An 11,876-nucleotide genomic window follows, 5' to 3' on the forward strand; every position below is an offset into this window, starting at 1 on the left:
TCTCTTTTTTGAGAACGGCATATCGCTAGCTATACTAACTACTTAAACACGTGTTACTAAATGAGACTACAACGCGAACAACATTAGATTTAGAAGGGCGCGCGGACCAGGCGAACAACGCTAGGTACTTAAAAAAAAAATCGGCTGTCATTGTCACATCATCTATTCTTTTCATCTTTCACAGTGACATTTTCTAAGATTTTGTCAATTTTGACATTATTAATTTATTTATTTGCTTTGTTTGCTTGTTTTCCTTTTTTTGATTTGGTGTATAGTTTTCTGGTCGTCTTTTATTACTTAAATACTTCACAACTCAGTATTTTTATTTAGGTTTCAATATACATCAGTTACCATACAACCCCCGGACCCAGGTAGATCAATTAGTGTATAACTTAGGTCTTCAGGCACCCTTACCGGTAGTGCGCATACTCGGACTATTTTTAGCCGACTGCAATATTGATTCGCGATGATTCCTAGTGAAATATACGCAGAAGACTTGATGAGCACAGTGATTCGGTACGGGTTGTATATCGGTGCTGCGTTTCAACTGGTGTGCTTGCTGGCTTGTGTCACCCTAACTGACGAGCAGAGCGAATCCCATCCTTACGAGAAGGTAAGCAAGCAGATTTTTAGTATATCGCACTTTCTTTGTTCTTGTATGAACAATTTCCTACCTACCTAGTTAAGTACTTAGATTGAAGTAGAAGTATTGATCTTAACTTTATATCATCACTTTAGCCTTTGAATGCTCAAATAGTTTACTACCTATATAATTTTTGAATATTATACTATAGGCAATAGAAAAATCAATAGTGCATCCAGGCACTCCCCCACCCCCTCCTTCCATTGCAACTGAGGCAAGCCCCTCCCAATTATATTGAAATAAAGATTTCCATACTTAGTACCAATAGTTATATTATGTGGAATAATATATAAAATTTAATAAACTAATAATAAGTATTTAGGTAAGTAGGTACTTAAGGTTTTAATTCTACATGCACCACAGTGAAAAATGCAACACAATTTATTGGCACCCATGTAATTCTAATTATTCATTAAAAATTAGATTACCTGTGAGCAGAGAAAAGGTTAGACATGGAAGAATAATAGACAGACTTTAATAATGTTTATATGGAAGTAACTATTGATGAATATGGATATATATCTTTCATTCTTTTAATCTTTCTCAGCCAGTACATTAAAAATTGTATCTTTCTCATTCTCACTTATTCCCTGATGCAACAAGTGTTGTAATGCTATCAAGCCCAGGGTCAGTGTAAAATATGAAATATATTTTCCTTTGAGATTTTAACTGGCCTGCCTAATGTCTAATAAACATCTTAGTTTTCTCGTAAGGTGTCCACGGGAGGATAAGCAGTGATCCCAGCATTTAGGGCTGTTTGTAAATTTTATGGCCACAAAGGTAGCAGCTGAAAATCAGTGGTCTTCGAGGCAACTTTAAGTTGCGCTGGTGCTTTTTGTGCTACTGTGGCACACATAATGCATGTTTAGTTTTAGTTTATTTTATTGCAATTGTTTTATAATATGTGTTACAGGAGAATGATAAATTTTTATCTATCTATCTATTAGACATACATGTCAGTATGAATTTATTTTAATTTCAGGCTTACACAGATAGCGATGAAGGGAGTTCTGAACAATCTTCACCAGGGCATCGACCATCAATACCCAAAGTTCTCACCCGACGACATGATAAAAAGAAAAGACGTTAGCTGAGATGGCCAGCTTTGCGGCGCTCTCTCCCGACTTCCATCACACGTGGTGGATCTCGAACCATTTTTCGAAGAATGATCATGTAACGATGTAACACCCTCAACGCCCAGCTGTACTTGCAACATTCCTTATTTTAATTTGAAGAAATCAATTTAAGACTTAATTTATGCTAAATTAGATGTTGGAATCCTCTGAAAGATGCACAACATTGGTTATTTAATATTGAATGACTTTTGTAACTTTATGTAGTATTACATGATACAGAGGTTTTAATGCAGTATAGCCCTGACTTGGATCACACAATAGATATGCATAGGATTGATCTGAATATTCATATTATAATAGGAAAATGTGATGACAAATTCAATGTTTCACAGAAACATGCTGTTGTCTTTGATTTTTACAGGTGCGGCTTTAATGATGTGCCTACACTGGGCAATACTTCTAAAGGCCTGGAAATTCTAATAGTTACTATTTTAAATACATCTGAAAAAATATTTTTTTTAATATCCCAGTATAAAATCAAATGTCTTGTTAAAACCTAAGTACCTACCTAAAACTTAATATCCTTTCTCAGAATGTCCTTTCTCAGAATATCCTTTTAATAAAAAAAAAACTGTTTTAATCAGTTGCTTATCTAAATTATCATCAGAAACACACACACAAGGACATTATGAGTAAAAAGAACATTTCGAGAAAAGGACATTGGGACAAAAGGACATTTTGCGCTAAGACGAAACCAAGATAATATGGACTTAACATTAGATTCTGGACAACCTCTTAAACCTTTAGGCATATTCAAGGATACATTTATTTGGGGCTATATCATACATATGTTTTACTAGCTGTGCACCCCGGGCTTATCTCCCATGGGAATTTCTATATATAAAGCTGCTATTCTACCCGTGTTTCAAATTCATTACAATCGGTCCAGTAGATTTTGCGTGAAAGAGTCACTAACATACATACACACATCCTCACAAACTTTCGCATTTATAATATTGGTAGGATATGTATTCATGTATGCCCTAAATAAAAGAAATGTTTCATCAGTATTTTGATAATATTGTATTTAAGTTTTGAATCTCACTTTTAGTTTACTAAACTAGAATAAGGTACAGTTGGGTAAAAATATTCCATTTTGTTTATTTGATTCCTGTCACCTTGTGACTACGTTTGAGACTGTCCCTAAATAAGTTTAGGTTAAAATTATCTTATATCCTTATAAAAGAATTTACCTTAAGCCCTTAGAAATATTTTTGTTACAAGCGTTTTTTTCTGAGAACCCATAAATAACTGGATATTTTTAAAATTTTCATTTTTAAATATAATTTAAAATTGTATTGATGTGAAAAATGTTATTGATTATATTCACCGTCAAATTCGTACACAATAGACCTGTATGCTATAAAGAGAGAAGACCCAGCTGGTTGGCCTTATTGGCCAAACCGTAGTACCAACCATACACAGAAAATATCTCTTCTCAAGTTATTATATTGTGTACGAAATTGATACCACAAAATAATCCCTCGGCTGTTTTGTCTAGTGTGAATTAAAAACAGGCACAGTTCGTTTGGATTAACTTTATAGTATATTACTAAATAACATGAACAATATTAAAAACCAAATAACTCCATAAAAATACATTGAAGCCAATATTTAAAATATTACATTATTAATACACTTAGTTCGCCGCGAACTTAGAACTGGTAAACGCAATCATTTTACATATATACATACATACAGAAAATGTATTCTTGCCCCAAGTTGATTTGTATTCCTCGCTCGCTTCGCTCGCTCGGTCAATATTTGTCAGTATTGAATCGCTTATGAGATTTCAACATGATAAAACAATGTAGAAAAAACGGTATTAATAAGCAAACAGTTAAGAGGGCTGCAGGCCATAATTCAAAAGAGCAAGACAGTTCACCTGTAACTTTATAATGGTACAGTCAACAGCACACCAACCTACCCAAATTCATTGCAAACTCGCCGCTATTTCCGCGCCATAGAGGTCCATGCAGTGTAACTTAATGTGCTGTTGACTGTACCTACCGACATGAATACCTTACTATTTTAAAAAAATGATAAAACAGCATCGGGATTATTTTGATTTGATGTTTAATGTAGAATCAGTAATTATCGTCACATTTAATATCAGTGTTGGACAAAATTATGATTTCAATATAATTTTTTTATGAATTTAGATGTTATTTTAAAATCTGTCGATGTCAGTTATTGAAATTTAATTGTTAATTGTGTACCTACTCTCATAATGAGCTATTGATTTTTATATATTTTGATTATGTATGTTCCTCTAAATATAATAAAAACTAACATTTACAACATTAATTGATCGTCATTAAAACATTACTAAGTAGGGTCGAATCGAATTCTGGACTGAAAGACTGGGAACTGAAGACATAACAATAAGGTAGTAAGACTAATGTTACTTCTGTATTGCCGGATATAATTATTCTTAGGTGTTTGTCGTCGTTTAGTTTATTTTTATTATAATTCAGTATTTACAACAAAAAATATAAGGCTTATTATAGTTTTTAATTCAATTAATCAATATTTAAATTAATTTATTGTATTTATAATTTTAATACTCAATTAAATAAGTCCAACACTGATTAATACACGTATATTTTAATATCGATGTGGAAAATTAAATATTATTCAGTGTCTGTAATAAATTCATAATTATATGCACATAAAAGCCATTTTGTTGAGTACCATTTGATCTTTATTTTCACCAATATTCAGGCCGAAATTAAAACAATTATAAAAACTCAGATGCTTTTTTAGAATTAAACATAGCGATATAAAAATTAAAAAGAAATGAAATCTGGTTTACTTTTGTATATTTCTGAAAATATATAGGCACTGATGTTATTTAGATAAGTACGCTAAAAATATTTTTAAATATGTAACAACAAAGTGGCTTTTATTTTGAACTTGGTGTTATACAGTCAATCCATACTAGTGTAATAAACTGAATTTACATATATTATATTACCGATATGTGTAATAATTCAACTAAGCATCTGAAGTACTCGGTAAAATGTCGAAAGGTTAGGTTGGATACGAATAGGATTTCTGGAAACTTTAATACGATGTGTATTTTTTTTTTGTGTATGATATTAAGTTTAATTACTTTTTCTTATTTTTTTTTTAACTACTACATTTAGGAGTATCCAAGAAAACCTCAGATTAATTTAAAAATAATATATAGCTAATTTTAAGATTGTAAAAATTTGTAAGTCTGGCCTCCAAAATCATTTAGATAAGTCAGTGAAATTATTATTAAGAGTAAAGCTCTCAATGCAGTCATGTTTGCGTAATTTGTAAGTTATTACTTATTTTTATATTAGTTAAAATTTTATTTACGTGAAAAGGCGTGCTTTGACTTTCGCCCTCTGTTAATTTTATAAAACTACCCTGCTATATGAGACATCTAAATGAAAATGTAATGTTTTCACCAGCTACAAATCAGTTTAGGTATTTTCAATTTTTTTTAATACTAACGAAATAGCAGCTAAATTAAAACACAAACTCGTAAATAATTGTAATGTTACCGTACTCCATCATGTGAAAACACTAAAGGAAATTGACAACCTTTCTAATTGAAACACTAATTTTATTTAATAAATTTTTCGCATATGCACGTCAAGCAAGGCCATTCGATTGCGTGATGTTTAGAATTAAAAATTAAAATATTAATTTAAATTGTACATTAGTATTAACTACTTTAATATAATATTAATATCTATAGTTGATACTATAACTATTTATATATTTATTACTTAGCTGATAGAAAGTATTTAAGACGGCGCTTTTATAATTTTTATTTCGTAAGTTAAATGTGATATACCAAATATCGGTTAAATATCTTTTGCAGGTAACATTAATTTAGATTTGAAATGTTAAGAATTATTACATTGTTATGTTAGTACTTATGTCGTATGTTCCGTTCCAATCTTGCAAAAACTGTTAATTATACACAGTTAAAGGCGCTTATTTTTTTATGTAATTATATTTTTTTTATCTTATATAATTTTTATGGTGCTTAAATTTTAATAACAAATTTGTGTCACATTAAAAGAATATCCCAAAAATGCAATATTTCTAAAAAAATCGTGCATGAAGATTATAAAAGCGTCTTTTATATACATAACATGCTAAGTAAACGTTATAAACTAAGCGTGTTTTACGCCTTAAGCTACGAATTTGATCCACGATTTCAGGACCTCCCTAAATCGTGGAATAAATTCGTTAAGCTACGAGCTACACTAAAAGCAGATAAGGCATAAAACATGCTTAGTTTATAAATATAATTAGTAATATATCCTTGATTATGAATCTCTTGAGGTCTTAACGATTTTAGTTACCATGTAATTTTGTGTGGATATCATTGTTAGATGGTTTCAACGGTCTACTGCTGAGAAGACTTATTTTTAGCTAAATATGTTGAGGCAAAAGCAAATTGGTCCGCTGTGTGACGACTGTGACGAGTGGTCAACCTGTCTCGCTCACACACTTTACACACGCAAAAGATAGGCCACCGCAAATACTATTCCCGTGGTGGATGTCCTTCAGTCACCTAACAAACGCTACAATCAAATTGAAACTATCACGCGTGGCATATTTTAGAATGTTCTCTTTTTAACAAGATATTATTTAAAGCAAAATTCCTGACGAAAAACTACTTATGTACATGCTAAAGTGTATTTTTAATTTAATACTAAAGTGTATTTTTAATTTAATACTAAAAGGTATTTTTTAAAACTACATTATATTTAATTTTTTATGTACTTACATATAAGTTTTTAGTATCAGTCATCTAGGAGATTTATAATCAAGCTGCATAGATTAAGTATAATAATATACTATTACAATAATATAGTATTACAATTAAAATGTCGAAAATAAATATTAGATTGTAGAAGTCCCAAAGAGGCCCAATGCCATGGCGGCCTATTCGAATTAGGTTATGTTAAGGGGCGTCCTATGTGAGGAATTTAGAAGGTCGAGACAAATAGGAGTAGTAAGTAATATTAAAATTTCCTCATTATTATTCTATAATTTTTTACAAGCCTAAAATATGTTTTAATACATCCAAACCATTTTATTAAAAATATATAGTGTGTACATAAAAATCTGAAACAATGTGGTGGAGAAAGGGACTATTGAAAAATTCGCCAAAATCACCTCAAATAGTTATGGAAGTTTTCTTAAAAATACGTCTAATTATTCAAATAATTTTGAACGAGCCCCTTTCATCGTTGGCTAGGAACATTTTGGCTACTCATGTTGTCTCTATCTAATCATAAGTATTAATAGAGAGGTACTACGGAGCTTAAAATTATTTTGAATAAGGAGGCGATATCATATGGTCGATTTTTGACTGATGGGATATTTAGTTTAAGTTAATTTTCATTGGAAATTATTGCTTTTTCTTAATTTTGTAAATTCAAAATAAAAAAGAAAAGATCTTCATACAGACAAACTTGGAAATTATAAATTAAAGTAGGTACTTTATCAAAACAAAATGAGTTTATATTGACATTTAAATATTCGTTCTATTCTATTCCGGAGTTTTATATTACTATTTAATATTCGTTACATTTCAATATTAGTTCTCTTTCACGTCTCAACAAAGATCAGTCACGTAAAGTCAGCCTATGATTATTGCTAATTATAATGTAATAAAATTATATTATTTAAAAAAATAGTAGTAAGTTGTATATATATATATATATATATACCTAATGCCATGGCGTAATCAAGTCGACCGATTTTAACATGAACGTAACCGTTTGTTGATGTCGTATGAATACGCCTCAAACGGTATAAGTTACTTATATGTTACAATATTTTAGATATATACTTTAGAATATTAAATTTAGTAATATCAGATTTTTAGTAATTGTGTTTAGAGTTAATTTATTTCTGTCTATCGAAAAAATCGTTAATTTTATTATTAACTATATTTTTATTTTACAATGAGTTTATTGACAAATAATTTTATGCGCGCCCCGGGGCTTCGCTCCCGTGGGAATTTCGAGATAAAAAGTAGTCATGTGTTATATCAGGTTATATTCTACCCGTGTATCAAATTTCATAACAATCGGTCCAGTAGATAGCAGAGCGAAAGAGCGATGCGTAGTCGTGTCAGCCTGTCTCAATCACAGGTATCATAAGTGATAATTGTCAATACGAAACTCAATACTTTCATGACGTTGATTTCGCCGAACATGTCCCGTGTAAATATCAAGTTCATCATGAAATTCGCATTAGATTTCATTGTAAAACTTGTTTATATGTGAATTTGTCGAAATTCGACAGTCGCGAAACTATATTCTTGGATTGGTTTCGTAATTACAATTAGGCTCTTAACTATATGATGGGTGTGTAACTGAGACAGGCTAAACATTGACGTCACGCAGCGTATCGAACACAGAACTTTCATCTTTGGGAGCGAACGTCTGAAATACGATGTTCATGTAACGTTACGGATTAGTCAGAACGTGAAATATTACGAAACTTCATAAAATTTGTATATATTTACATTAAATTACGTATGGTTTTATATTTTTAATAATTTATTTATTCATTTTTAATCGCTATTAAGTAATTAAGGTGATAGTTGTACTGGGTATGTCGTTAATTGTAATTGTTACCTTACAATTCACGATTCTGGGGCCCAATTCTCACGTAATTGAAGTTCAATTCACTAATTTTATTCGAACTTTTTACAATCAGCCCCCATTGCTCTGCAAAAATTGAAATTTATAAAATGACAATTGGAAAAACCGTGTCGCCTGTGTCGCTTAATATCAATGTCCGACAGCATATACTGAGGAAATAATTGCTTTGTTTTTCAAAGTGTTGTAAACTAAAGTTTTCATTGTACAATATTTGCAGTTTTGAATGAAACTGTGCTTAATCTCAAAAACTACGCAAAAATTGACTGCCTCGCTCTAACCAATTTTAGGATGCTATTTTTGAAGACTCATGTAATAGACCCGTAGACTAGATTATCTACAAACTGTATAAACTCAAGCTTTTAGATTTTTTTTATATACTTTTTACTTGGTTATAAACTCTCCTTTATTACTTTTACAACCCTAATTAACATAATAAAAGTTAAGCAAAAAATGCGAAACAGTTTAACGCATATGCAATTTTATCTAATAATTACTCATCATTATATACTTAATTGAGCGAGGCTCCTTTGCGGTGGAGTTCCTTCCATGGTTCCCTCTATAGGACATTCGTGACTCCCACTTTTCTTTTATTTACTTAGTGCAACTTTCTCTTGGTCTTCCTGGCCCCCTTCTTCCGTCTATCTTTCCTTTTATAAAAGACCATCTAAAGAAGACAGCAACATTTCGTCTCCTCTATTTTCAACATGTCTAAGAATGTTACTTTTTTCTCGTATAAGTTAACAATTACCAGTAATGGCATATCTGTAAATTTAGGTAGGTTAGATTTTAGAGCGAGATGACATAACCAGAAAAACGTAACCGTCTGCAGATGCCGCACACACAGCCTCAGACGGTATAAGTTTAATTTTAATACATTTACCATACTAAAGAATATATTTTTGTATGTAGGTAAGCTAGTGTTGTATTAAATAATTTTAACATTTTGACGTCGATGAATCATGAAACAGTAACCGTCCGTAGATGTCGTAAAAATACGCCTCGGACGGTATAAGTTTAGATGTAGGTGCGTGTTTCTCAGAGTGTTCCGACCGCTGCGGCCGCGCTGTCATTAAAATCCGTAAATTTTCTTGAGGAAGGGATCATTTTCAAAATCAATCGTTCATTAAATTGACATTGCTACAGTACAGATTAATTATTTTAAAGTCAGAAATTAAAACAAATTCTCGTCTTTGTTAAAATTAAAAAAAAAATGTAATGACAGCGCGGGCGCAGCGGTCGAAACGCTCTGAGAAACACCCAGGTACCGATTCGTCAAGTGACAATTGGTCAAGTGTATTCTAAACGCTAAATTTTTTACTTATTTGTCAATCTGTGAAATATTTTTGACAGCTCGTCATGTGAATCATTTGTAGCTTTTGGTTAAGTCCAATTATGCGTCTGTTCATCATGTTGAATATTCCTAACTCGTTTAGCGTCCACTGGTCAAGCAGTTGAATCGTGTCGATTAGGCAAGTCTTCGAAAATTAATAACTCGTCAAACGGTTAAAAAACGCTTGATCAACTGTCATTTGATGACTTGGTATCTACATTGTTTAAGTAGTAGCCAAGAGTTAGAATAAATAACATAAGAGAAAAAATATTTTTGTATGTAGTCTTGAGAAAAGTATAAAGTAATGTTTTAAGATTATTATAATTTGACGGCAAATGAGCATAATAAGTAACCGTCTGCAGATGTCGTACTCATACGCCTCAGACGGTATAAGTTAGAATAGGCTACCTATTAAGTAAAATAAATATATTAGAATAAGTTTAGTAAGTTAAGGATAAGTTTAATCATAAAAAACAAGTTTACATGATGGACACATTACGTAACCGTTTCGCAGATGTCGTATGAATACGCCTCGAGCGGTATAAGGTAGCTATAGTGATATCATAAGTCTATATATAAAATAAAACATGTTAAACATTGTTTCATTATGTAAATAATTATTTTTAGGCAATTAATATTTTATAATTATGGTTTATTTACTTTTTTTAAAGTTCAGTATGAAGCTCTTATGTAATGTTATCTTTATTTTAACGTTTTTTAATTTCTTACCATTTTAACATTATGAGCAAATTACGGCTGTATTTCGAATTATTATAGTGTGCCCTGTGTTTCGTTATTCAAAATAAGTCTACAATTATTCTCATTTAATTGTAATCTACAACCATTTTGAGACGAGTACATTACATTACATTTTATTCATATTTTACATTTATGTTGTTATTTTTGTAATTTACTACTTTTTGTTACCTACTTATAAGTACTTAATTAGGATACTTAATAAAGATGACTATTGTACATAAATATTATTACTATTTGAAAATTAGCAAAACGTAACCGTCAGTAGATGTCGTTAGAATTACGCCTCAGACGGTATAAGTTAGGTATAAGTTAGAATAGACTCGAGAGGGTTCCATATTTTTTCGTTGAGAATTGAAGGTCCAATGTTTCTTCTTTCGAATGATAAGTCCATCGAATCGATCATTATATTTTTCTTTCCATTTTTTTGTTTATAAAATCCTATATCAACCGTAGCGTAGCCACATGAAATACTACTGTCTTCTTGCTCCGCGAGTATTACTCATACACTTTTCTCTTTCTTATACCTATTAACGAGATGGAAGGTCTATAGTCTCTATACCTATGTCTATAGTCTCTGTCTATGTATTGTCATATCTTCCATTTCGTTCATACAAGAAAAATAAACGCGTATTAGAAAAACGCGATTTGTTGCGCCTTGGTTTTTTTCAGTTTTCTGTATCTATGAAAAAAAAAAGCAAAGTGAATTTTAAACAATTTCGATGAAATATTTACATCAATACATATGCCTTCCTTCCATCCTTCTAACGTGATATAAAAGAGTTAAATTTCCGATATAAAAAAAATAAAAAAATACTATTTTAGAAACCATGATTTGAAAAGTTATGTACCTAAGCAATTTTGTGATTTCATGTACCTATTCAAATATACAGAATCCATTGCCACGTAGCAAGATTTTAAGGATAACATTTTCGAAAGATTAAATGTGAACGATCGATTTTCAAGGAAACAAATGCACGCCCACTTGGGGGAAGTAGGATGGAAACAATAATAACCGTTTGCAGGTATCGTGAAACGTCTCAAACGGTATAAGTTAGTTTAAGTTAGTTATATCTCATCTCAGAGTAAATTATGTAAATATAATATAGGCTAGTTAAAGTTATATAAGATGTTAAAATGGAATCACAAAAACAAATGACGGAAAAACGTAACCGCTCCTGTAGATGTCGTTTAATACGCCTCGGACGGTATAAGTTAGTTTATAAGTTATATAATATACCTATGTATATAGTTATATAATATACAGTTTTATATAAATGATTTACTTCAATCTAATACCACTGGTATTTATTTTCTAATCTGAACGAATGAATTGTTTAGAT

At 30.9% G+C, this 11,876-nt stretch overlaps 1 protein-coding gene across 1 annotated transcript; it reads left to right on the forward strand.

The window, feature by feature from the left end:
* Positions 1 to 219: 219 nt before the first annotated feature.
* On the forward strand, positions 220 to 11,273 carry LOC135309730 (uncharacterized protein). The gene is made up of 2 exons (XM_064436022.1): positions 220 to 613; positions 1,626 to 11,273. The coding sequence occupies exons 1-2, from the start codon at positions 467 to 469 to the stop codon at positions 1,731 to 1,733; spliced, it is 255 nt and encodes an 84-aa protein (XP_064292092.1). The 5' UTR covers positions 220 to 466; the 3' UTR covers positions 1,734 to 11,273.
* The last annotated feature ends 603 nt before the right edge of the window (positions 11,274 to 11,876 follow it).

This window comes from Plodia interpunctella, chromosome 6 (assembly GCF_027563975.2).
Source record: "Plodia interpunctella isolate USDA-ARS_2022_Savannah chromosome 6, ilPloInte3.2, whole genome shotgun sequence".
Classification (NCBI taxonomy): Eukaryota; Metazoa; Arthropoda; class Insecta; order Lepidoptera; family Pyralidae; genus Plodia; species Plodia interpunctella.